Source organism: Hibiscus syriacus, unplaced genomic scaffold (genome assembly GCF_006381635.1).
Source record: "Hibiscus syriacus cultivar Baekdansim isolate YM2019G1 unplaced genomic scaffold, ASM638163v2 tig00016212_pilon, whole genome shotgun sequence".
In the NCBI taxonomy this organism is placed as follows: Eukaryota; Viridiplantae; Streptophyta; class Magnoliopsida; order Malvales; family Malvaceae; genus Hibiscus; species Hibiscus syriacus.
The window spans coordinates 596,935-624,209 of NW_024062384.1; the positions used below are offsets into that span (position 1 = coordinate 596,935).

Below are 27,275 nucleotides of genomic sequence, written 5' to 3' on the forward strand. Positions count from 1 at the left end.
CAAGAGACATGAATAAAATGCTGAAGCATTACCCGACTTGTCTTTAATGGGAGCCAAATATTTGAACAAGCCTAGCCATCATCCTTTTTTTGCCATGCTTCCTCCAATTCAAATGAGGATCTGAAAGTTATGATACAAGAATTCATAGTATTATCCCCATTTGGCGAGCTTTACATTTATCCCCTCATTCACTAATGCTCTTTGAACGAACTCCATACTAAAATTGTCCTTGATCATCCCTGATAGAGAATGTTCGATCCACTCCATTTCTTCTGTTGGAATCTGAAACTCTAGCCAACTGTTCACCTTCTCGAAATCCTCCTCCGGTTCAGACACTGGACTGGTACCCGGAGCAGCGGCTTCCCCAGCTTCCCCCCTTCTGCAAGAACTTCAACATACGATCAAGAGTCTCTAGTTTTCTCTCTCCAAACCTTCTCATTCAGATTCTGATGCAAAGCCTCTCCTAACTTGTCCTCGGATGCAACAAACCTCTTCTTCTGAAACCTCCCATGGGTCTGAGATTGGAACTTCGCTTTCAAAACCGAGATAATTCGACCGTTGATTTTCAAATTATTCATTCTTTTAATACAATATTCCAGATCGAAATGGAAGCAAACCGGACGAAAGGAAAGATGCAATCCTTGTACCTAGGACTCCTAGTCTTCTGGGGAATGAAAACTTGTGTCACCTTTCCATAGTGGTTGAATACTTCTCTCAAAGCGCCTCTTGATACCCTTTTGCTAACGTTGTCGACGAAAGCCATCCACTCAGCGCCGTACCTGGTGCTTGCGCTTATCGCTCCACACCATTTGTTGCCAACCGCGCTTATCGTTGTACCTGGGCACTTTCATCATTTACTTCAAAACCCAACGTCTGACACACTTGTTGATTCTGGAAAATAATGATTTGAACAAAACAATCGGTGTGAAGTTTCCTATCTTCTTCAAGGGCTTGTCGGAGTTGACTGTTAATATACAATTTACCTATAAAAAAAAATGTCACGTGAAAATCATCCATTAAATTTTTAAGGTTAAATATTAAAACGAAACAGATATTAAACATTAGACATAATTTTAAAAACAATTAGAAGGTTATATACTAAAACATATTAAAATTGATAATTTAAATACTAATTAAATTAATTTATCCTTAAATATAAATAGACGCACAAGGAAGGGGGACCGCCAAAATGGAGGGATCAAGATTCCATGGCGTGGAACGACGTCGTTAAAATGATTTCCAAGTTATTTTATCATCAACGTTCATATCAAATGGAGAAGAAAATAACAACGTGGCAAAAATGGCCAGCGAAAGCCGAAGCAGAGAATCGGAGAATGGAAATGGCAGCAACAGCGACTCAAACATGTCCTTGTACTTCTTCCTCCTATATCTTCTTCACCCAACCACAAAAATCCCATATCCATTTCCCATTTCATCCTCCCTCCCCCTCCCTTTTACGCCGTCGTTTAAGCTCATCTGCAGCCAGAGATAGCAGCAGTAGGAAGAGAAGAAAGTGGGACTCTAACGCCGAGACAATTCGTGCCAAAGTTTTCAGATTCAACACCCAAGAAAACGACGACGTAGAAGGAGATGGAGAAGATGACGATTATGATGATGAAATGGCAAGTTCTGGGATTATTGATAGCATTTGGATTTTCAAGGTACAACTTTTTTATGCTTAGAAAAGGTCATAAAGTTGGTAAATTTACTATTTTTTATGTAATCAAGGTGGTAAAGTTTAGTACTTTTTTAGTTGCATGGAATTAAGTTTTTGAAATGCTTTTGCCATTCATGAAATTAGTTTAGTGCATCAAAAGCTTTGTGGGGGGAGGGGGGGTGAAGGGTCATGTTTGTTTTATCAACTTTGGTTGGTTGACATTAGCCTTATCTTTGTTCAGCCAATGGCTCTGAAAGCTTTAATGATCTGATTTGCTTCCTTTTGAACAAGTAGTAGGATGAAGAAATTCGAATCAGATCAAACTGATTCTTGTGTTTATTGAGTCAGTTTAACATGATTTGCTTCCTTTTGAACAAGTAGTAGGATGAAGAAATTCGATTCAAATCAAACTGATTCTTGTGTTCATTGAGTCAGTTTAACATGACTTGCTTCTGCTGCAAAGTTCGAAACCATATCGAGTTCGCTTCTTGTATATTAGTTCTTCCTCAGCTGTGAACTGTGTTATTAAGAGTCTTTTAGGAATCCAATTAAGTCTTCTGATTTTCAGGAAGAATTTGGTTAAAGCGATGTTCAAAAATGCTTTGCTCTCCTTTACAACAAGGAGTTAGAATAGCAGCTGAGACAAGTTCACTAGCTTCAGTATTAGGTTGCTCGGCCATTAGCTAACCATCTGAAGCTTTTCCCGACCAAATTTGTGCTAATCATGGCAAGTAAATAGTGTTAGCTTCAGCATACCATAACACTGGATTGTTTAGGAACTTTTCCTCTTGCGCTTAAAATCTCAGTTACATAGCTATTTGCCATTGAAAAATCCTTTGTTGTCCTTAGCAATAAAGGGTTCAAATGGCGGCTGACACAAGTTAACTAGTTTGAGCACCAGAAAAAACTCCATGGTAGCTTTAGTATTTGTTAGTGTGTGTAACCCGAATTTCGCTTTGATCTGGTCCCAAGGACACCATTGACCACGACCAGGGTTTTAAATAGCGTTTGCGGTCACGTTTTCGGTCGTGTCGCGTTTATCACGGTTGCGGACATAACAGATGTCATTGCGGGTATCACGGTCGTGATTTTTTTTAAATGTCGCACAACTTACCCTAAAATAACTAAATTAAATATAATTAAAATAAATTGTAAAATTTAAATTGTATAAATTTATATTACTGAAATAAAGAATAAATTAAATAAAATTAAAATTAACATTTATACTAGGGATTAAATTATAAATTTAAAAAATGAAAGGAATCTCAAATTAATATATCTTTTAAAATTATATTTTAAAATTTATTAAAAAAATAATAATAAATCACCCCTCCCCGACTTTCTGCCTCCCCTTCCCCACCTTTCTAATTGTGGCTTCTTCCCCCTCCCCATAATTGTCTGAAACAAAACTGCATTCCCTTTCCTTCTCCCCCGCCTTCTGCCTCCCCCTTCCTCCTCCTCCTCCATCATTGTCTGAAAAAAAACTGCGCCACCAATATTTTTGTTTTAGAATCACGGTTGAATAACGATTGTTGTGTCCCGTTATCGGCGCAATTGTCCGTTCCCGTTAAATTACGGGTGCAATCGACCGAGATTAATGTGATTTCGTGATCCACCGCAAAAATCATAAAAATCGGTTTCGGACGGTGGCGCGACCGTGATGTCACGATCGCTATCACGTTTTCGAAACACTATTTAATACCCTGTTATTTTTTCCCTTTTAGGTTGTTCCACCAAAATCTCGGTGTTGTGTTCATTTTATCCTTTTTGTTTTTCTTGTTGTTATCTTGTCGATTATCATAACAGTATTAGGTTACATGGGCATCAAATTTAGGGGTGTAAATGAATCGAGCTTGAACGAACAAGGTTATGTTTGTGTTCGTTTGTTTATTTTTGGAGGTGTTCATGTTCATGTTCGGTTCGTGTTCGTTTAAATTTTTAATATCGTGTTCGTTTATTTATTTTTGAAGGTGGTCGTGTTCGTTTATTTATTATTCGCAAACGTATTAGTTTATATGTTCATGAACATGTTCATTTAAAGTTTACGAACATGTTCATTTAGAGTTTACGAACATAGTTCGTTTATGTGTTAAATTTTTAGTTTTACCATTTCATTTTCAAGCTAAAGAAAAATGATAAAATTATGCCAATAGTGCTTACACTCTTTAACATTCACAGTTTAAATTTTAACTTTTACCATGTGCTCAATTTAGTTCGTACTTTCACCATTATTTAATATTGTAAAAAAGAAAAGAAAAGGAGAACCAGGTAAACAAGCTTGTTCATGAACATAAATGAACGAGTCGATAAACGAGCTTGTTCGTAAATATAAACGAACCGGATACACATCTATTCATGTTCGTTTGTTTATTAAATAAATATAATTTTTTTGTTCATACTTGTTTATTTAGCTTAACAAACGAACATAAACGAATGTTATACGAACAGTTCACAAATAGTTTACCGAACGCTATGTTGATTTACGCCCTTAATCAAGCCATCAACCAACAACCTGAAGTTTTTGCCGACCACATATTCACTGATCATCCAATGTTTCTAAAAAGCTTTTTTTAACCTTTGACACACCATTCGTAGTTTGCCTCTATAATACCAGCATTCAATGCCATTGGCAGCACTATATGCTTAGTACTGAATCATGCTCTGTATGGGAAAACAATTTTATATGAATTGTTACAAATAACTTGTTTTTTCTTTTCCGGATCAGATATATCGTAAAGTTTGTTAATGCAATGTTATGTTGTCATTGTATTTATAGTAAATCATTTTGATTGATCCCAATGCTTCGCTATTGATCAATGCAGGTTTTCAAATCCTATGGTTGGGCGCTACCACCCATTTTACTTTCGTTGTTGTTTGCCACCGGGCCGAAAGCTTTCCTCATGGCATTAGCATTTCCACTTGGGCAGTCGGCGATAACTTTGGCATTCGAAATGATTTCGAGGAAGTCGCGAAGCAAACATAAGCGTAAGGCCAGGGTGAGGAAAGCGAAAAGATATGCATCTCGGCGCACCGTAACAAATGTTGAGAGGGAGGAGGAAGTACACAAAGTCCCGAAGAACAGAAAGGGAATGAAGGGTTATCAGTCATGGGTCGTCGATGACGATGATTCTCTCAACGAGCGTGACCAAAGCACGAGTAGCTTTGGCGGATGGGACGAGCTCGATGGAACGGGATACACGAAAACGTCGTCGACTTTGGAAAATGGACCTAAACGGACGATAAAGGTGAAGGACAAGTTGAGTATGGAACAGAGCAAAAGTAATGAACCTTTTCTGTTGAGATTGTTGCTTGCTGTCTTCCCATTTTTAAGTTCTTGGACCAAGTTGTTCTGGTGATCCCATTTATAGCAAGTTTGTTGCCGGAGCATGGCATCATTGATTTCTTGTGTGCAGAACATTTGCTTGTTCCGGTTCTCGTGCACGGCTATTTTTTCAGCCGTGCACGAGGCTGAAATCATATATAAAAAATCATTAAAAAAAAACATTTTTAACTCATTTCAAAATATTGTTCGTTTTACTAGTCTGCTTATAAGTATGTATAGGATGTTCTTGGTTTTTATCAAGCTTTCATGATTCTGCATTTGTTCTGGTTTGCATACATTGCTTGTCATGAGTTGGTTTCTCCTTGAAATCCTAGGGTAAATTACACAAATGGTTCTCCGACTATAGGATACTGCTTTATTGAGTTCTACGATTATTAAAAGTTACAAAATTATCCTCTAACTATGGAGAGTTGCTTTGTTGAGTTCCTCGACTATTAAAAGTTACAAAATAGAGATCTGACTATTCATTATGTTACAAACTCGTCATTTTCCGTTAAAAAATTAACGACAGTATGGACGTTAACATGCTCACTGAGATATGATAAAATTTGATCTTATAATCTCAAACGACTATCATATCTCCGTCTATATGTTAGCGTTTAGCTCAAACAATCGTTAATTTTTTAATGGAAAAAGACGAGTTTTGAACATTTTGTAACTTTAAATAGTCAAAGAACTCAACAATGCAACTCTCTTTAGTTGGGAAATCATTTTGTAACTTTTAATAATTAGGAGACTCAATAAAACAATATCATATAGTCGGTACACCATTTGTATACTTTACCCAAAATCTTAATGAACCACAATTTATGTTACTCGAATCTAGGAGCGTGTATTGAACATATGTGACACAAATATATTCAAATTTTCAAAGTTTTCGAATCTTATCTTCAAAATTAACGTATGAATATGTATCAAATACAAATATCAAAACATGATTTTCAAAGCAAAATGAAAGTTGGGAACGATATAGATTAACATAAGAAAGAAAGAAAAATCAACACTCCAATTACAGGTAGCATTATTGATGGGCTTGAGCATGAGTTAATTGCAACATACATCCCCAAACAATGTCTCTTATTCTAAATTGGTCCCTAAACTTTTGAACATTTTAATTTCATCCCTAATTTATGAATCTCATTCTAAATTGGTCCTTGAACCTTTGAAAATTCCAAATGCACATCAAAATATGACCCTTTTTCTAAATTAGTCCCAACTTTTGAACATTTCAATAATATTCCCCTAAATCATTCAAAACTTCAAAGTTGAAATTAGAATATTTAAAAGTTTGGGATCAATATAGAACTTCAAAGTTGAAGTTTGAATATCTAAAAGTTTGGGGATCAATATAAAATTAGGGTTATATTTTGGGGATATTATTGAAATGCTCAAAAGTTTGGGGACTAATTTAAAATGAAAGCGTAGTTTGAGGATAAAATTAGAATGTTCATAAATTAGGGCCTAATTTGAAATGAGGATCATAGTTTATGACATATGGTGCAATTAACTAGCTGGAGCATGCATAAAAGAAGATGAAATTAAGAACAATCGTGAGCGGCAGATTCGAACCATCGCGGGCAGAGCCCACATGATTTCTAGTCATGCCCGAAAACCACAACGGCAGGGCGACCAGATTGAGAGATCTGTGAAAAGGTTTTTGTTGTTGTTATTCGTGAATTCTTTTTTACTTCATTTGGATGATTGTTGGGAGGCTGTTAAGTCTCAAAGTTCATAGTTTCTCAGTTCGGCCTCCTTTGCTCAGACCAGTAAGCTTCAAACTGAAAATCATTGCTTTAGACTTCCACTTGGAATTCCTCTCTATCTCTTAAATTGACAAACCTTTCTTGTTATTGGGCTGGGCTCCCTTCCAAATCATTGCTTTTTGAGATTTTCCACTGCTAAGTGTAAATGTCTTTTCTAGTTGATTTTCAAGTTTTAAGCGTGAAATTGAAAGTGGAAATTCAAAAAAAAAAGTTATCTTTCAACTATTCAAATCCACCCGTTTTTTCTCTACCCAACTGCATTGTTTAGCAGCAGCAATGGTGCTCTTTACTGCACAATGAAAAGTTCTCAAACTCAAACCGCCACACAAGAAAAGCAGCAGCCTCCCAAAGCCAAAGTTCCACAACATGCTCTGAAGAAAACAGTGGATAAGATCACGAGAGACTACGAAGCAATCATCGGAATTGAGACACATGTCCAACTTTCGACTCTCACCAAGGTCTTTTGTAGCTGTCCTTACAATTATGGATCTCAACCAAATACCAATATCTGCCCCATTTGCATGGGATTACCTGGTGCCTTGCCGGTTCTAAACTCGAAAGTCATTGAATTCGCAGTGAAACTGGGACTTGTTCTTAATTGCAAGCTATCTCTAAACTCAAAGTTTGATAGAAAGCAGTACTTCTATCCAGACCTTTCAAAGGGTTACCAAATATCCCAGTTTGATATCCCGATCGCGACTGGTGGTTACATTGATTTGGATCTTCCGCTCGAGTTCGGTGGTGGTCATAGGAAGTTTGGTATCACCAGGGTTCACATGGAGGAGGATGCAGGGAAGTTGCTTCATTCTGGTAATGGGGCACAGGTACTTACAAGTTACTTCTCTAACATTGATATAGATATATTTATTTGTCAAACAATAAGGTACATTTCAATTACTCTTGCTGCAATCTGGTCATATGCGGTGTAGGTGTACTCGAGTTCATTAACATGCAACTTCTATCGTTTAGTTATGTATGTCTAGTGGTATTTCATATTGCTGGCTTGTTAATAGGAAATTATAATGCTATTGCTTTGCCTTTTTCCTTTCCTTTTTGCCCCCTCACCAATTTTAGATGGTTTTGGACTGTCTTGGTCTTTTGCTTATTGGCATTGTTGGTTATCTTTTGCAGGTTGATCTAAATAGAGCAGGGGTGCCTTTGCTCGAGATAGTTTCTGAACCTGATATGAGAACTGGAATCGAAGCTGCTGAATATGCAGCAGAATTGCAGAGGGTGGTTCGATACGTGGGAATTAGCAATGGAAATATGCAAGAAGGCTCACTTCGCTGTGATGTGATGTAAATAGTTGCTTACAGTTTTGAAGTAAGATTTTATGGCCTTCTATTAACATTTTGTTGTGCTTATGATTCAATACTTATCGTATATTATATTTGCAGGTTAAAATAAAAAATTTGAACTCATTTTCATCAATGAATAGGGCAATTGATTTTGAGATATTGAGGCAGGCGCAACTTCATAGTCAAGGCCAAGGTGATAAAATTGTACAAGAAACTCGCCTATGGGAAGAAGGTGCTCAGGTTAGGGCTGATTTTAATATCAAGTTAGTACTAGTCTAAGATATATGATTGACCATTTACTTCATTGTAGAAAACTGTTACGATGAGGAAAAAGGAAGGACTTTCGGATTATTGATATTTCCCTGAACCAGACCTCCCTGAAGTTATTCTCACTCAGGAATATGTTGATGGCATTCACAACTCTTTGCCAGAAATTCCCGAGATGAAGAGTCGTAGGTATTAAAATATGGGGATGAGCATGCAGGATGTTCTTTTCCTGGCAAATGACAAGAATGTAAGTGCTCCAAGTACTATTCTTTGTTCATAATGGCTGGCAATACATCCATTGCCATTGGCATGCAGTTAAGCATTAGTGGTAGCAAGCTTTCTCGTTTGTACCTTGTTGAATTTGCTTTAACTTTTTACTTCAAGTCCTTATATGTTCTTCACATTTTTAATGTCTTAGGTTGCAGAATATTTTGATGCGACTCTTTCGAGTGGTGCCGACTTAAAGCTGGCCGCCAATTGGATCATGGGTGATATTGCTGCCTATATGAAAAACGAAAAGCTTTCCATTAATGAGATCAAACTTACACCCAAAGAGCTAGCGGAGCTGATAGCTTCTATTAAAGGTGGGACTATCGGTGGAAAGATTGGAAAAGAGGTAAAGTTTTATGAGTGTGGCAGCTGTTTTCGATTTGCAGGGGTATCAAACACACGAACAAGAAAGGAAAAGAGAAGCGTTTCATACTATTTCAACTGAAAATCCTTCTTCTTCGGTAATGTTAATGATGGTTTGATTTTTAAACAAGTTCCTAAAACGTGAAGATACTATTCGAGCTGCTAGCCAAAGGCGGAACCGTCAAGGGACTCGTAGAAGAGAAGGACCTCGTTCAGGCAAGTTAGATCCATTGCTTTCTTTTTAAACTGGAATGTCTCTTTCTCTTAGGATGATAAACTTGACCAGAACTGACTCCATAGGATCAAACAACGCGAATGGCCGTAACTTTAGATTAATCAGCTCGTATGATTAACTGCAAAATGCAAATAAGCTGATATTTTCCAACATTTGCAGATGAATGATCCTGTTGAGATTGGGAAAATGATAGATAAAGTGATTTCAGAGAATCCGAAGCAGCTAGAACAATACCGCAGCAGAAAAACTAAGCTACATGGTTTTTTTGCTGGCCAGCCACGTTAAATTTACACAAAAGTTACATTTTATTTGCTTGTATGAATTTACTGGTATTCTCCTGAAAATAGTGACCATATGCAGGTAATGAAACTGTCAGAAGGCAAAGCAAACCCTGGCCTATTGAACAAAATCCTTTCGGAGAAACTAAATACAAAAGGCTGAAGGTTTTATAGGTACGTATCTGCATGTGCACTGATACACATTTGCTTTTGATCTACATTACAGTAACTTTTCATTTTTCTCCTAGTACTCGTGTCTGAATCATATTCGAACATGGTTATGGAGTATGATCCTCCAAATATATGGAACAAAAATAGAAAACGGGTCTTGTTTGTTGATACAAGAACAACAAACTGCAAGGTGAACATATTGAAGTCTGAGTCATTTGCTGAGTTTTCAATACTGAGTTCATGTAATACTTTTGCACCATTTTGTAGATTAAAAAGGGATAGTTTACACTTATTTTTTAATAAAACCATTTTTTTAATATAAAACTTGGTTTTGTTGGCATTGACCAAGTCTAAAGGATTCACCAAAGTTAGCAAATACAACCAGAGGGAACTGATTCATAACCCCCCAAAAATAGCTCAAAACCATCCAATCACAAAAATTAAATCAAACCATGTGTTAATATGGTAAACTTCATGAAAAGCTCACCACCACCAAAATGACAACCTCATATTACATGCCATTGTTTCCACTTCAATCCCAAAAACCTCTTGTCCTGCTGATTCAGGTGGTGGTGGTTTCGAATCGTTTTTGCTGCTGGTTTGAGGGCCATTGATGGTGACTCCACCGGCTCGAAAAGTAATGGTTGTAGCTGACCCAACTCCCCACTCTGCGGCAGCTCTCCAATATGCGCTGTCCCACGCATTGCTCGAGCAAGATGAACTCATCCTTCTCCATGTCGAGAACCAAAGCAATTGGAAGAACACATTGACTACTTTCCTGAGGAGGCCAAGCCTTGCTTCGGGTGCCGGTGCAAGTGCCATGGTGCCTAATTTTGTGCCTGATGTGGGTTCGACCGACGTGAATTTTCTTGATCAAATGAAATATGCATGCGAGATTGCTCAGTCTAATATCCCTGTACGTATAGAGAAAACTGACATGGATGGCAAAGATAAGGCTCAGGTAATCCTTTCTAAATCAAAAGATCTTGGAGTTGATCTTATTATCATAGGCCAAAAACGAAGTCTCTCTTCAGCAATTCTTGGGTGAGTTTCATACCCTTCTCTTCTATTTCCTTTTACTTAAAGAGGTTGAAAATTAAGAATAAAATGAAACGTTACAAACGTTAAAATTTGAACATCAATTCTTATTCTTCCTTTTTCTTATAAGCCATTTGGTATTGTATCATGACCCTTTATAATGTCGAGACTCCGGACAACATTCCTAAACACTCGGTAACGATGATTCCTCCTTTTACAGATATAAGCGGCCTGCCGGAAATTCAAAGGCATCAAAACTGTTAGATACGGTAGAGTTTTTGATTGAGAACAGCTCATGCAACTGTGTTGCAGTGCAGAAAAAGGGACAACAAGGCTATGTCCTCAACTCCAAGACCCATAAAAATTTCTGGCTCTTGGCATGAAAAAGAATACACAACTTGGTCAGTTTGATGATCTCAACTGAGATTTGTTATTTTATATCATATAAATCTGTTAGGATACTTTAGAGATTGTAAATATTTGGAAATGCAGCTGAAACCAAAGCTTTCTTGTTTCTTTTTTCCTCGTGTTTGACATTTGTATCTTATGTAAATCTAAATACGAGCAAGCACAATAATATATTTGTATCTATCACTAACATCTATCATATCATAGATTATCAACTGAAACACAATTCAATACTGATTCATGTAAACTTCAAAATGAACTAATAGATACATGCTGAATAAGTGATGACTAGAAAATTTTACCCCCTGTTACAAGGGTGGTGCATGTACAAAACAAGTGGAGCAACCGAGATCAAAGGCAAAATTGCTGCGGCCACTTCTACGTCAATTCTAAATCCATAGTTATTAAAATTAAGTACATATTGATGTACATTTGATGGATAAGATGAAGCATGTGTACCCGTTTTAACTCGTTAGGCAACTGTTATGCTGTCGAATGAGAGACTGGATGTGCCGAAATTCTGATGTTTGCCATCAGCCAAATTGGCAATAGGGAAGCCTTGACTTAAGAGTTGGTTGATTAGAAGAGTTTCAAGTTGGCGGGCGATGCTCTTCCCTGGAACTGTGAAGTATAAGAAAGAAGCATTTTGCATCCCTTCCTTTGAACGATGAGTACGGACTCGGCCATCAAGATCATCCGTCTGCTCACAAAGACAAATTCATGATATATGATTTACATCTGGAGATGCAACTTTCTTTTTAACTTCAAAGATCAAATCAACAATAACAATAAATAGATCAGAGAAATACCTCTCCAATGTATAGTTTCTCATCAGGTCTGAACATGATATAAACACAAGAAGCGCCGATTGTTGATGGAGGCGGCTGTTCCCTAGCAGCAATAGATACACAATTTAAAACAGGAACATCTGCTGTGTTTTTTGGCTTATAGAGCTCTATTAGCTTCTTCTGACATGTTAAGGTGACAGCAGTCTTAACATCCTGCAAGACTTCCATTTTGTTTGTTGGCTTTGTCTTACAACCAAGAGATCCTGCTGAAGCTTTAATTGATTGAAGATGAGCTCCTTCAGAACCAAACTGCACAAGCTGTGCATCGGATAGTCCGGAAGATGCTTCTTTTGCATAGACCGATGAATAAAGTTCTTCAGCTCTTTGTATTATTGCCTCAGCAAGTCCTTCCTTCTTCGCTGTTTCAAATGCAAGGCTTTCTTTACAGGTCCCGTCTACCAGTTTCCAAGTCGGTTTTGTTTGCCCATTAACATATTCCGTAGCCATTGCTTTATATACAGTGTTCTTCGTACAAAGTGGCAGATTAAAAATTCCATGCAAGTGAGTTGAAATGATACCTAGACACCCAATTTCATCAAGAGCCTCAATAATGCTACCGGCAATGCAAGTCCCTTTCGCTGTTTCTGTTCCTCGGCAAATTTCATCTATAAGCACGAGACTCCTTGAAGTGGCTCCATTAACAATAGATCGCATCTCTGACATTTCTACCTGAGAATTTTGAAGTAAGATGCACGGCGCACTTCATATTTCCACCAATAAATTGTGATTGGGAAAATTGAAAGACCATTTCAGCTAAGTTGTACGCCAAAACTTAAACAGCTAGATACTGTAGGTGAAATTCTATGCGACAGTCCTACTGAGAATAACATACCTGAAATGAACTTTTTCCATCAGCTGGGCTATCATATGATTTCATGTGAAGCATTATCGAATCAAATTGAGGAATTAAGGCTGACTCAGCAGGAACCATAAATCCACATATTCCAAGTAAGGCAACTGCACAAATCGATCGAAGCAAACTCGATTTACCACCCCCATTTGGTCCTGTCAAAAGAAACAATGACTGCATATCAACTGTATTATGCACAGCACTGCCTTCAGACACATCAAACCAATAAGGTGTCAGTCCAATTATCTTCATCCCTTTCGTTTCATCAATTGATTCTCCACCCTGCATTAAACACATAAAAAGAAAAAAAGCTCTTTATTATAATGCCTAAAGATTATTAAAAATGATAATTTCTTGTTGTAACTCAAAATATTTAACTTTTACTTGTTACACTTGACACTACATCATAAGTAATTTGATCATTGACACGAGTATTGTGCAGTACATCTCTTCCTTGAATGATGCTTCAGGTTATTACTAGATCTACGACGAGTCAATATAATCACCCTGTCATAATGAAAAGACCCGAAGACAAATCATATGGTAATATTTTGAAGATTACCTTAGAACTACTGAATCCTGTAAGTGTAGGGAAAACCCATTTCCTTCTTCTCCCCTCGCTGTAAAGTATCAAAGAAGTCATAATTAGAAAAGATTTTGAGAAAATAATACAAACCAGTATTTTTATATACATATATACAAGGATGAACTATTAATAACTCATTACGAAAAAAATTAAATGGTGCCATCTTTTAATGTGTCGAGACATTGGGCACCACAAGTTTGAGGGTACAATCAGGTCAAGTAAATAGAATGTAGAACTTTCACATTTTGATATACAACATTATTCAAACTGATATAAAGCTAAAAAAGCTCCAACAAGAGCAAGTGCAGTAAACAATAGGAGTTTCATCACGAAATGCAAATGGCATTCGGTTTTAGGAATTTAACCCATGAATTTTCATTTCATTTACCATGCAATGAATGTCTTCAGAAAGGGAATATATATAAGAACGTTCATATAAGTAATATGTATAACTGACCTCACATGAGCAAATAATGCCTTTGCAATAACAAGCAGCATAGAAGCAAATACGAGGATGTTTATCTTAGTCTGTAACTCGGTAGAAAGTCCTCTTAACAATTCCAAAACCCTAGCCTTCGCCTTCGCACCAGCATCATGGTACCTGAAACACAAATAAAAATATTCTATTAATCATCAATTTGTCATGAATAACTATGCTACTCAAACTCAAATGTAAGTGTTAGATAAAAAGTATGTGCTCTAATGTTCAGTCTTTTTTCTAAAAAAAAGTTTTTTTCGTGTATTTGAAAGTTCCTTTGAGGTTGTATCCTCATACTCATGCCCGAATATGTCTCAGACAAGAGTATTTCAAGAAAAATGACAAGTCGAAGCAACATAGGTGAAGAATATAAATGTAAGCATTTCTATAAAGGGACTTGTAAAATATAATAGCACACCTTATTAAAGCGTCCTCTACCTTCATTGTGGTAAACCATTCCTCTCCAACCTTTCTACCTTTCGAATCTAAAGCAGGCTTAAGCTGTTTAATTTGTTCTTCCCCAGGAGTACCAGCCCATACAGCTGGTGCAAACCGCTTTCCCTTAAACCAAACAGCTTCATGTTCTCGAGCATATAATATTTCTCCCTTTGGGCCACCAAGTGGAGCCGAGGTAGCTTTTATTCTTGAGATGATGGGGAGGAAAGCCTCAGTTATCTACAAGCAAGTTAAATGGCAGACAATAAAGGGGAATGCGCATACTATAAAATGAACATTGAAAAGGATAACACAAATTAGCACCTAGCGGATTTCCACTTATATATAAAACGTGCACTGTAAAATCAAATTTTAGTCCAAAAATTCCAACTCATAAGCCTTCTTAATGAAGTTAGCAATGAACCCATGATGTCCTATCATCAATTGGAAAAGAGCAAATTGTGTTGCATGAAACATTGTACTATAAGCGTACCACTGATGATAGGGCTTCAGCTGCCCTTTCAACTTCTGCAACTTCTTTTTCTATATGGATCCTCTTGACTCGCCCTTTCCACGAAGATTCCATGTCCTCAAAAAAATCACCAGGAATATTTGCATATGAGCTAATCTTTTGATCACTTTCACTATCCAGAAAAATCATTTGACGAATTCTATCTGAAAGCCATTCGCACTCGCTAACCTGGAAATAATAAAGACCCATAAATCATACATATAGGCATTTAATTGAAGAACATAAAAACCGTTGCTCCACTTGCATTTCCTACCTATACTTACCAGTGTCTCAAAGTCAACTTTCAACCCTGTGGCCACCCATGCCGGATCCATCAATAATTTCAGGATATCTCTGAGCTCGATACTTCTATACATGTGCAATATTTCATCCACAACATTGTTTATTCTGCAAAATTCAATATGGTTGGCCTCCCTTAGTTCCAGTAGCTTCACAAGCTGCAAAACAGTCAAATCTCAAGAATTAGAAACAAAAGCACAAACAAAGGAACAAAACAGGAAAAAAAAATGAAAACTGCAGACAAGCAAGATGAGGAAAAAAAGGCTAAAACGATCAACGTATAACACTTTCCTCTTAGGGAATATGCAAAATAAAAAATAGAGAGTAGAATAAACCTTTGCAGATGAGACACAAGTAAACTCAGGAATTGAACATTTGACACTGCTCATAAGTCTGCAAATTGCTGCACATGAAACATGTGTTAGTGCAGAATCTGAATTACACATATTGTACCATAAAATTAACAGATTATCACATCTCAAACAATCAAGAGATGTGATAATAGCTGGAATAATTATTCAAAATGATTTAAAATATTTTAGACAACTGCAAAGCTAGTCTCCAGTTTCTGGTCTTCTAAATAGCATACTCTTTGAAAGAAGCATCTTTAGTGAAACATTTTTGGGCAACTCCAAAGTACATAGTCAGTACAACCTTCGATAATTAATATAAATATCTCATGATTGTACAAGTTAGAATTAGACCAAGTTACTATAAAGAAGCACATTCGTACTAGCTTATAATGGACATCAGCAAAATATACTAGCATCCCATTGCCAATGTTGCATCAGTATAGAAAACATATCACATATCACCTTGAATTGTGGATGAAATCTCATGAGCAGGAGGATTAAGAAGAAGATCTCTAATATACCTGAGAATCAGTGATTAACAAAATTAGGAGGCAATCACTTTTTCCATCAGGTCTCATGAGAAAAAAATCACTAGTAGGGTTAAATCCATAAAAAGTTGATTTCACATCCACCCATTACAAATCAATTTACTTAAATCAACTCTAAATATTCTGAAGCGTTTAGACTGAAAAAAAAAAACAAAATTTATATACAGCAAACAAAAGGTTTTACTTACAGAGCTGGTAATCCAGTGCAACTTGATGGAAACAGCACCTTTAATAAACAGGGTATTCCTTCTGTTGGGATGGCACCTGGAAGAATGTAACCACGGACAGAAAAATACTAAAGGACTCAGTATTAAACAGACAATTGGATATTGGAATGAATAAAAGAAGTTAAACAAACCAATCTGTGTTGCTGTTCCTAGATGTAAAGAACGGGGTCTATTTTCTGAAGGCACAGTGACATTTCTGAAAGTAACCTCATTGTCAAGCCCATAAAGCTCCTTTACCTAAGATGGTTGAATAAAGCATAAAAAGCAATTCTAATAAAAGGTATGGTAAACTAACGTATAGGCTTTGCTTAGATCAAATGTGAACCTTATACAGTAGCTCAGCAAGAGGATCACCTCCAAACCATTCAAATTGTCTGGCAGTGCATTCTCCCCACAACAGACCTCCTGCACCAAATTCCCCCCAACGGGAAGTTCCTGCAACAGCCTCTAATACAGTAAAAAGCTGACCATGTAACTTAGCATAAAAGGAGAAGAAATAACCATTTATCAGACTCTTAAAAATTGAACTTTTATGAAACAGGGGTTATGAATGTTATTTCATGATATATTTCCTATGAACCAGAAAATTGAATCATAATCAATGTTCTTTCTAGAAAAGTAACCACTATTCCAAAAAATGAATATAACTTCTACATGTCATCAAGAAGAGTTTAGTAGAAAAACTAGAGACCAAGCGCCCTGTATGTCTATAAACAATTTACAGACCTAAGGATTTTCAGCTGTATTTTTGCAATACCTTTGAAGACATCATTTCAGATAACTCGTATAGCATATCTTTTACGTTTTCTATCCAATAGCAAGTTATTAACATTCACCTCGAGCAACAGCAACATAGATTAAATGTTTCTTTTGCATATTCTTGTGATGACAACGTGCCTCAAAGATTGAGCAAACCTGAAGCATTGTCTCTCAACGATGAATGAAGAAATAGGTGATGATATCGACAGGTTCGCAGCTTGGTTACCAATGCTTCTTCAGTAAGACCATCCTCTGATGAATATGTTTTCATAGTCTCTAAGACCAAAGTTATGCAATAACCCCTTGCAGAACGTGATATCCCTAAAGTGCCAAGGATGATTAGTTATTACGAGCAAGAAGCTTGTCAAATAAATAAAACTTGAAAGAACCCATAACAAGACTTTTTGTCTCTCTCAACATGGGTATGCAGGCGTTCAAAAATGGAAGGCAAAGAGAAAGAATCAGATTATAAGCATTCCAGCTTAATATTTATCCATAACGGATTAAATGGTAGGTATTCTCAGATTGAATACTTGCAGTTCAATAAGAAGAAGACAAAGAAAAAGAGAGAGAAAGTAGGGATGGCTGCAAACAAGAATGACACTGTAGGGGATACAGAAATTGCTTGCAAGAGAACTACAAAACTTTTTTCAAGAACATTATCTGAAGAAACTAGATTATAGATGATGGCAAGTTAATTGTTCATACCAACAACAGGCATTGGCTCTGGAAAATCAAGATCATGATCAACCCCTACAAGTCCAAATACATAAGGACTACCTGGATGTGCATGCCTGAATACTTAAAAAGCAAGTCAGAGCAACGTATGAATGTCAAAAACACCATAAGGAATAACTTGTAGATTAAAAATATACACCGAACAAATAGACAAGTTTTGAATCATAAGTGTTCTCAACTTTCTAAATCCCCAATAAATAAAAAACCACATGCATAAAGAAATGACACCTTTTAACTGATTTCATGTACCATGAACTAAAGTTATCTTTTAAAAGGAATGGCCATCACATCTACACCAACGGGAATAATATAACGTAGTAGCATCATAAGCTAGAAAGGGTTGTGAAACTGTTTTACCCAGATATAAAACGCCCTTTACGAGAGCGGGCTTGTGTTGGACCTTGAACTTCCTCCACAATACACTACAAGAGGTAAAAGAAATTCAAAGAATTAGTTCCCAACCAAAATTTACTTCCATTTTTTACTCTAAACTTGAATTAATGCATCAATATCACCATACTCACCACTGAAAAACCATTTCGTGTTAGATCATCCAAAGTTTGTCGCAGATTCTGTAAAGGAGCATTTAATAAAAAAAATTACAATGACATGGACTAAAAAGAGAAAAAATCAAAGGGTCCATGGAACAGCCAAGAAGCAAACAATGCTTGAAAAGTTGCACTATTTATTTTTCATGTTGCATTTTTTCCGTTTTGTTGTGTGTGAAGAGCATGAGAACTCTAGATTAATTGATAAAGAAAACCTTATTTAAAGAATAATTTCAATCTACAACATCAAGCATAGCAAGATGGATCCGGTACCACAACAGGACAGCCAGCCCGTGGAATACTATCTGAACGCAAACCACCAAAAGGATTCAAGCCAGCATATTCTACAAGAAAGCAAGCATCTATCCCAAGGGCCTCATAAAAATCCCCAACCTGAAGACACATTAAATTAGAATTTCTAGCACTCGTCAAAACTATAAAAATGGTTTGTTTGGAACTTTGTTGGGGAAATTCTATAATATACCCTGCAAAGCAAAACCTCACGTGGAAACTTTGACTTGAACTGCAATATCTCCGCATTGAGGGTTCCTACTTTCAAACTGCAATAGAATAAAATAAAATAAATGAACTCCATTCCTATTGAAAATTGAATGGCAATGGTTTCTTTCAAGCCTAAGTTCCAGGTCCTTAAGTGTTATTCATATGTCTTAAATAGAAACTGTATATTAAAATGTCTAAATACATTTCAAAGGCAGGATAGACAGTATTAGACGGCTGCATCATAGTTCTGTGTGGGGGGAAGCCCTGCTACAATTATATCAGAACAACTAGAAATAATTCTAATCTCCACATTAAAGAACTTTATTCTAGCAAAATGACTGAAAACAGGAGAAATATGACTTTATCCAAACTGAAATATAAAGAAAAGCCAAGTATTGTACAAAGCACCTGCCATTTTTCAGGTTGACATCCAAACCAAGCAAATTGCTATACACAAGCCTCTTAACCAAATTGAGAGTCGAAGGCTTGCGGCACAACTGCAGTCTCTGCCACAAAAGAATGAAAAGTATAAGATCTTAAAAAAATTCAACATTAACAAATCAAATACTGTAATGAAGCAGGCAAAAAGGTACACCTCTTTCCACCAGACTATGTGAGAAAGATCCTTATCATTTGGGGACTTATCTGATGCCTTATATTTCCTGGTGTTTCCTCTCGAAGTCTTCTGATCTTTGAAACAGTGTATCCGCCCAAACTGTCTCATACTGTTGCAAAGAGATATTTAGAAACTAGGAACTAAATTTACAAAAAAAAAAAAAAAGGCAAATGGTATTATACAGCTTAGACAACTCAAGACAATCTCTTAGATAAAAAGAAACATTTGAAACCCAAATATGCAAATAGCTAAAACTTTAGTAGTTAAAAGAGGGGGAGGGAATCGTTAACCTATTAAGACACCACCAATGAAACAAGCCCTCCCCAAATAAGAAAGAAATTGCAAATAAACGGGCAATCTTATTATCAGAAACACTTCTCATTTCCCAATTCATCACAAATTTCTGAGAAATAGCTCGAGTTAGTTTAATAACCACGGGTTAATCTTAGGAATGACATAAGAATTTAGTAGTTAAGAGGGAATATCACTTCAGTGGATAATGAACCAAAAATGGTTATTCAAACTGGCATTTTAAAAGCAGTTACAAATAAAGAACTTGTTAAACTATTCACACAAAGGTAAAATTTGTACTTGGCTTTTTTGGTACAAATATTTGTACTTTGTTTGCAACCAATATAAAGAAAAACTTAAATATTTTTCCCAAACAAGACTTTGGCTACTCCATTTATTTTTTATTAGAAAAAATCAAATGAACTGGAAATTAATGGAAAATAATTACATAAGTGGTGAAGGAATATAGGAAGCGTGCTTGTTGAGAGGATAACGAAGGAGAACGGCAAGGGAACGCCATCTGGGAAACGAAACGACAACGCTTCGCGTTGCTAACCAGTACATGCTGGCTAAACCGCCTCTCAATTTTGGGAGAAATTAGGGAATTGAGAGAGGACGTAATGAACTTTTAGAAAATTTCTAGGGTTTTTTGAGAGGTTTTATGGAGAAAAAAGAATGTCTTGTTTCTCTGCTCACTTCAGCTCCTTTCCCGCCACAAGCAAAAAAAAAACTTATATTAATACTCATGTACTTATAATTAAGTTTTAAATAATTTATGTTATTTTTATGTTATAAGCAGTTATATATATGTTAAAAGTATAATTTTATAGAGTAAATTACGAGTTTGGTAATTAAACTTTATCCTCTCTCCTATTTTATGCACTGTATTTTTAATTTTTTTTAATTTACTCATTGAATTTTAATTTTTTAGTCACTCCATCGTTAAATAATTAAATGATGTTATGACATGACAACTTATATCAAAACATGTTATTTTAAATTCTTAAAAAAAATTAGACTAAAACGACAGAGTTTAGATTAATATGCGGACATGTCATAACGTCGTTAATTATTTAACGACAGAGTGATTAAAAAAAATTAATATATAACATTCATTGAGTAAATTGAAAAAACTGAAAGTACGATGTGAAATAAGAGAGAGAGTAAAATTCAGTTATTAAACATGTAGTTTACCCAATTTTATATTAAAAAGGAAGATTTAAAAAAACATATTAATAATTTAAAATTATAAATAAAAGTTAAGAAATATAAAATTAAATTATTAATAAAGATATAAAAATATCTAAATTAGATAAAAGAATAAATAAAAATTTTAAGAATGAAACCGCAATTCGCATCCTCCGTTAATTTCTGTTAAATTTGGGTGTATTCGGTAGTAAAATTGAATCGAACTGAAATAAACGGGTTTTTAGAATTTAAACTGAAATCGAATGGTTAAAAACCCGAATTATGTGAAACCGATTTTTTTGGTTCGGTTAAGTTTTTTCGGTTCGGTTTATCGGTTTTTAATGAAAAATTCACTTGAAACTATAACTTTTAAAAAAAATTGTCTATTCGGTTCAATATGGAACAAATGAGTTTCATATGGAAAACCCGAACCGAATCGAATCAATAGAATTGAGACTTTAAACCAACCCGAAAACTGAACCGTATAAAGTCAAACCGAACCGAACCGTTTTACTTGATTCGTATCAGTTTTTCGATTTTTTCGGTTTCGTTGCTCAACCCTATTGTTAAACATTGTCCTAGCAAATAGCAATTCAATAATACAGTGCATTAATCTCTGCGATAATTTCTGTTAAAATAAGACAGTCAAACAAAGAGTTCTTGATGATTTCAGCAGCTTGTAAATAACTTGAATTTGATTCGGTCAAAATTCGATAAAAATTTGATTCGAGCTAATTTAACTCGAATTGGAGCTTGATTCGATATCTTAACGAGTTGAACCGAACAAAATTCAATTCAACTCGATAAGTTTACGAGCAACTCATTAAACTTTCTATATATAAATTTTTAGTAGTTATCTTAAAAAATTATTTCATTAAAAATTATTAATTTACTAATAGATAATAAAAAAATGATGAATTATTAATCTATTATTTTTTAATAAACAAAAAAGTAAATTATTAATTAATATTTTACTACACCCAAAAATCAAAATATTTTACTACACCCAAAAATCAAACTCTATTTATTATTTTGATATATTTATGAATTACTACTTTAGAATTTAGACTTTAAAATTGTTTCATAGACTCTTTTTATAATTCTTTTGGTTAAATTTATTAATTTATGTTTATGTTAATCTCTATATAATATTAATAAATTTTACCTATAATTTAGAAAATAAGGTAAAAATTTTGATGAACTTAACGAGCAACAAGACGAGCAATAATCTTATTGAGCAACGAACTTAACGAGCAACGAGTCGAACAACAAAATTTTTTAAACGAGAACGAGTAGAACAACAAAATTTTAACAAGCTTAATGAGCAACGAGTCAAGTCAAACAACAAATTTTTTTTAACAAACACGAGTCGAGCTACGAGTTTTTTTAACGAGAACGAATCGAGTAAAATTTTGATGAGCTAAATGAACAACGAGTCGAGTCGAGCAACAAAATTTTTCAACGAACACAAGTCGAGCACTCTCCCACTCACGATTGACTAGCTCAACAAACACCCCTAGTCAAAACCATATCATAATCGGAGAACACAAGCATACTCTATAATCAAAGTTAAAGCAGATCTTGAAAGACTCCATAGATGAAGCTGCCGGATACATGATTTAAGAAGGCAATATAAGATGTACGAAAAAGCTCCATAGATGTGGATATGTCCCACTGATCTACTGTATCACCATTGAACTTTGCCAAAGATTGTACCAATGCATTAAGGGGGGAAAACTCGAAGAAATCGAGTATAACTATATCGAACATATACTCATATATATCTTGATAATGGAGGATAAACCAGCAAGTTACATCAGACAATTTATATCACCCTAATGTGAAGTAAAGAGTAAACGTTCTCTTAGAATTCATCCATATTGGGAAGGTTTAAACGAAAGACATTGGAGATTTCAACTACAAATACACCAACACAATTCCTGTACAAATGAGGAAAAGAATGTCAAAAAAGGGTTTCATTGTAAAAAGGAAAAGATCATAAACAGATGTCAGCAGCATATTGCAGTAGAAACCATAAAATCCCGAGTTTCTTTCATCGGTTTCCATATTTTATAACCATCAACAGGGACCGACCTAATGCGAACAGAATAGGTAAAACCATGATAGCAGCAAGGCAAAATCTTATCTGATACCATTGTAACAACATTCAGAGAAAGTGGTGAGGTACAAAATGTTTAAGGAATCAGATGAAGAGGAAAAAAGCTGTTCTAGATGCTTTGTTCAATCGGCACCAGCAGAAATTCACTTAAGTGAATCACTAGACATAATGAACGTACTTACAATGATAACACGGCTACAACAAACAGTTTTAGATGCATTGTCTGATCCCCCCACCTGCAGAAATTCACTGAAGTGAGCAACCTGATATAATGAATTACTTGTTTGAGATCTTGGCATGAATAAAAGTACTATGTATTTTTTTATATCCATGATCTTGCAGCATCGGAATTGAATAAGCAAACATATTGCATTATCAAACAACAGATTATGAGCTAATAATTACCAAAAAAAAACTTATGATTTCCTATTCTCAGTCATTTGATGTGAATGGTTTGCAAACGTATTAGTTGGCAATACTCCAGTCATACTAAATGGTATGACCTTAGTCGTTTTGAAACTATTAAAGGGAAACAAAACTAATATGGTATATTTTCCATTACGTTCTTCCAGACCCCAGGTATCGTTCATTTTATGACAGCTCACCTTCCAAATTAACAGAACATGTGAATTTGTCCAAGATGAAGTTCCCATAGAACTACAATACAAAACATGCCAGAAGAAATCTCAGTAACCAGATCATTCAAATCCCTCAAGAGTAAACCTAGCACGGCAATCGTCACTGTTATTGATAGATAATATAGATGACGAACCAATTTCTCCTTACCTCGGAGAAAACGAATTTAATGGATAAACCAAAGAGTACAAAAACAGAAGGATCATTCTTAAATTATTTAGTTAGTCAAGGAAAAATCCAATAATGAAGTAACCCAAAAAAAACAAGTTTGTCATTTGCAGCCCTTAAAATTGAAGAGCAGGAATGATTAAAAAGAATAGTTTCATAGAACTGAGCAGAGATAAACTGTAGAATTAGACAGGAAAGACAAAACAAGATGTAGACTACTACAACATATACATTACATAAAATAAGTATGTTGCACTTTAGAAAACAAAGCATGCACGTAGAAGATAAGCAACTATCCTGCATATGGCGGACCACTTAATGTTTACACCATGAAATTGCAAAAAGGAATAAATTCCTAGCTCCTACAAACAAACATGGCAGACAAATAGACTACAAGAAAGCATGAGAAATACAAAATCAACAGCAATATCTAAAGATTTTACACCACAAATTTTTATGTTTTAAATGAATATACACAACCGGAAATGCTTGAAACAATTGGAAGTGGAGCTCACCTCAGTAAATCACGTCTCATTGCCCCACTGCACCACATCAAAATCCAAAAAATCTCTTAGATATTTAGTTACAGATAGAGAGCTTCCCAGTCCATTCATCAGCTACACCATAATCTATGCTAAGCTCTCTCAAAGGAGGGATATTCTCCATTGCAAAAAGCATAAGGTGAGGGAACATCAAGTTGTTGTGATCATACAACACACACTGCACCAGCACATTAGGACCGGAACTATGGCTAATATAACAAGCAACATTCCTCATCCTCGATACATCCATTGCAAAATCTATAGGAGGAATTGAGGGATATGATGGACACACATATTCTGGAAATATCCTAGACAAATTCCCCCATTCTGCCCAACGTTCCGAAAAGCGATTAGGATAAATCAATGTATCACCATTCATCTTGAAAACTTCTGCTTGGTCCCTTGTGAGAACAACTCCTGTATATTCACATATAAAAGCACCTGCTTGTATCAATTCCAAGGACCTCACTCCCCAACCTGTTTCTCTTGACCTAAATATTTCCATCCTATTTCTCAACCCATGCTGTGATACACGGTTCCGACAAGTTGGTGGGCACTGACAGAAATTCCCACATTCAAATATCACCGGTTTCCCTCTCAAGAGAATCCCACTGTAATCATACGCAAAATCACCTCCATTCTTCATAGCACAGAAACACCCTTCCGTGCACCCCGAAACACAGTCACATCCAGTACCATTACTCCGTTGACCAAATGCATTGAGAGGAAAAACAGTGTTCACAAGGTAATCATAATACATAGGATCATGATCACTATCAATATCATTATAAAGAAAGATAGGAACACGCTCTTTTTTCATGGAAATATCAAGAGTCAAATACCCCGTTGGCCTAGCGGACAATGGCCTAGTTCGAAGACTCTCAGCAAACCTCATTATTGAACTACCCATCTCAGGTTGTCCCTCAATTCTCGACAGCCTAAACTTATAAACCCCGAAACCTGACTTCCCCACGTCAAACCAGCAATCAAGAATCTTATATAAACCATCATAAACATAAACTTTAGACGAAACTTTATTCTCGTATTTAAGCCCTCTAATCACTCTTACCTCAATCCCGTAATGCATACTCCTTTCTAATGCCAAATTCCCTCCTTCAAGCTTCTGATGCATACATTGCTTTCCAAATTTATCTTGTCCACCTTGACCGGTATAGATTACCGAGAGGCCGGAATCTTCATCGTCCTCATACCCACCAGAAATAATAATGCTGATGGCGATTGGCTCTCCGCTGGAGCTTTGGCTCGCAGGCAAGGTATCAATCCCTGCTTGAATTTGTCCATGTAAACCCACAACACAAAGCTCCATTCTGAAGAAGAAGACGTCACCAATTTCAATACCCGGGAGTGCACCCACTATTCGTTTATCACGATTTAACCACAGTTCCCGGTCCCTCATGACTGCAGCCGCCCTCAAATCGCCACGAGCCCGTCGACCATGTCCAGCTCCGGTTCTCTTCTCTTCCTCCGAAACGACTAAAATGCGGAGGGCATCGTACATCAATCGGGTTCTTCGGACAAGGTCCCGGAAATGCAGCTGGTCTTCGATTCCTAAATTTGTAACCCGAACCAGCTCATTGGATCTTCCGGCCTTCTTACGTGAAACGACGACAGACAAAGCTTGTTGGGGGTGGGAGCTGTCAGTTGGGCTGGTTTCGGAGGTTAGTTGAGATTGTTCAGGTACGGGTACGATGGCCCTAGAATCCGGGTCCAGTACTTCGACGTCACCGTATTTTTGTATCCTTTCGGCGAAAGCAGAGCGGAAGAGCTCCGAGATACGGAAGTATTCGCAGTAAAGGGCGTTTTGGTCATCGGTGGAAGATGAGACGTTGGATGGAGGGGTAGTTTCGGGTTTAGGAATGAAATCAGGGGTAGAATTGGAATCGGAGAAGAGGAAGTTTTCTTGTTGGTGAATGGTCTTTGTAGGTATTGGCTCGTCGAAAGGCTCTTGTTTAGGTTCAAGCTTGGGAGTTAAGAAATTAAAGGTGGTTTTGCCAGTGATGCTGTTGGGGCTGGTGGTGAAGGTGGAGGTGTTCACGGCGGAGGATGTGGCGATTTGCGGTGGTTCTGGGAAGAGATTGAGGTCTTGGAAAGGCACAAGAGAACCCATTTTGCAGTTAACTTTTTTTTTAAAAAAAAAAAGAACGCTAGAGTGGATTTAGTTAGGGTTTCTCAAGGTGCTTCCATGGCGGAATATTGGAGGATGAGAGAGCCAAACAAGACATAAAAAAGCGTTTGAGAAACCATAATAAAGAGAGAGAAAAAAAAACTATACTTTATATTTAAAATTAGGGTAAAATAAACAAATGGTCACCCAATTATAGGGTGTTGTTTATCGAGTCCTCTGAGTATTACAAATTATAAAATAATCTTCTAACTATATGAATTTGTTTTGTTGAGTCATTCAACTATGAAAAATAACAAAATTATCATCCAACTATTCAGTATGTTTCAAACTCATCATTTTTAATTAAAAAATTGACTACAATCTGAACTGAACGTTAACCTGCTGACTGAGATATGATAAAATCTGATATTATAACCTCAAATTACTATCATATCTCAGTCAACATGTTAATGTCCAGCTCAGATGACAATTAATTTGTTAATGAAAATGATGAGTTTGGAACATAATAAATAATTGTGTGACTATTTTATAATTTTTAATAGTCGAATGACTCAACTAGCTCCCCATAAACGGAAGACCATGTCAACAAAGCATTATCCTATAGCCAAGAATAATATGTAATATGTGTACTTTATCCTTAAAATTAATAATTATTCGGTTAACAAATGAAAAGGAAATTAATTGTTTTAATGTTTTCCAATAATAACTTTTATATGGGTAATGTATGATAATAAATATGAAAACCACAGTTACCTTTAAATACATACATTTTATAATATATAAATCAAATAATTAT

The 27,275-nt window shown here is 35.9% G+C and overlaps 4 protein-coding genes and 1 pseudogene across 8 annotated transcripts; 3 read left to right on the forward strand and 2 right to left on the reverse strand.

The window, feature by feature from the left end:
- The first annotated feature begins 1,282 nt into the window (after positions 1 to 1,282).
- On the forward strand, positions 1,283 to 5,017 carry LOC120208296. The gene is made up of 2 exons (XM_039207601.1): positions 1,283 to 1,661; positions 4,480 to 5,017. Exons 1-2 carry the CDS (start codon positions 1,335 to 1,337, stop codon positions 5,011 to 5,013), a joined length of 861 nt encoding a protein of 286 aa, XP_039063532.1. The 5' UTR covers positions 1,283 to 1,334; the 3' UTR covers positions 5,014 to 5,017.
- A 1,571-nt stretch (positions 5,018 to 6,588) lies between these two features.
- Positions 6,589 to 9,915, forward strand: LOC120208308 (annotated as a pseudogene).
- Positions 9,916 to 9,962: 47 nt separating this feature from the next.
- LOC120208297 lies at positions 9,963 to 11,117 on the forward strand. The gene is made up of 2 exons (XM_039207602.1): positions 9,963 to 10,689; positions 10,904 to 11,117. The coding sequence occupies exons 1-2, from the start codon at positions 10,259 to 10,261 to the stop codon at positions 11,064 to 11,066; spliced, it is 594 nt and encodes a 197-aa protein (XP_039063533.1). The 5' UTR covers positions 9,963 to 10,258; the 3' UTR covers positions 11,067 to 11,117.
- A 176-nt stretch (positions 11,118 to 11,293) lies between these two features.
- Positions 11,294 to 20,385, reverse strand: LOC120208324 (DNA mismatch repair protein MSH1, mitochondrial). Of its 2 annotated transcripts, XM_039207620.1 has the most exons (22): positions 20,129 to 20,385; positions 19,369 to 19,498; positions 19,182 to 19,279; positions 18,757 to 18,832; positions 18,546 to 18,665; positions 18,249 to 18,296; positions 18,082 to 18,146; positions 17,695 to 17,780; positions 17,143 to 17,307; positions 16,553 to 16,662; positions 16,359 to 16,464; positions 16,189 to 16,264; positions 15,915 to 15,973; positions 15,435 to 15,502; positions 15,084 to 15,257; positions 14,782 to 14,988; positions 14,272 to 14,528; positions 13,833 to 13,976; positions 13,352 to 13,409; positions 12,772 to 13,071; positions 11,901 to 12,608; positions 11,294 to 11,791 (listed from the first exon to the last, which is right to left on the reverse strand). In XM_039207620.1, the coding sequence occupies exons 1-22, from the start codon at positions 20,242 to 20,244 to the stop codon at positions 11,564 to 11,566; spliced, it is 3,399 nt and encodes a 1,132-aa protein (XP_039063551.1). In that variant the 5' UTR covers positions 20,245 to 20,385; the 3' UTR covers positions 11,294 to 11,563. The 2 variants fall into 2 exon arrangements, with proteins under 2 accessions (XP_039063551.1, XP_039063553.1); XM_039207622.1 differs by lacking the exons at positions 18,757 to 18,832; positions 19,182 to 19,279; positions 19,369 to 19,498; positions 20,129 to 20,385 and having other exon boundaries at positions 11,295 to 11,791; positions 17,695 to 17,787; positions 18,546 to 18,663.
- A 2,549-nt stretch (positions 20,386 to 22,934) lies between these two features.
- Positions 22,935 to 26,576, reverse strand: LOC120208325 (histone-lysine N-methyltransferase family member SUVH9-like). 4 transcript variants are annotated; one of them, XM_039207626.1, is made up of 2 exons: positions 24,307 to 26,576; positions 22,935 to 23,223 (listed from the first exon to the last, which is right to left on the reverse strand). In XM_039207626.1, the coding sequence occupies exon 1, from the start codon at positions 26,459 to 26,461 to the stop codon at positions 24,371 to 24,373; it is 2,091 nt and encodes a 696-aa protein (XP_039063557.1). In that variant the 5' UTR covers positions 26,462 to 26,576; the 3' UTR covers positions 22,935 to 23,223; positions 24,307 to 24,370. The 4 variants fall into 4 exon arrangements, with proteins under 4 accessions (XP_039063557.1, XP_039063555.1, XP_039063556.1 ...); XM_039207624.1 differs by having other exon boundaries at positions 22,935 to 23,219; positions 24,305 to 26,576; XM_039207625.1 differs by lacking the exon at positions 22,935 to 23,223 and adding an exon at positions 24,082 to 24,173.
- Between the last annotated feature and the right edge of the window lie 699 nt (positions 26,577 to 27,275).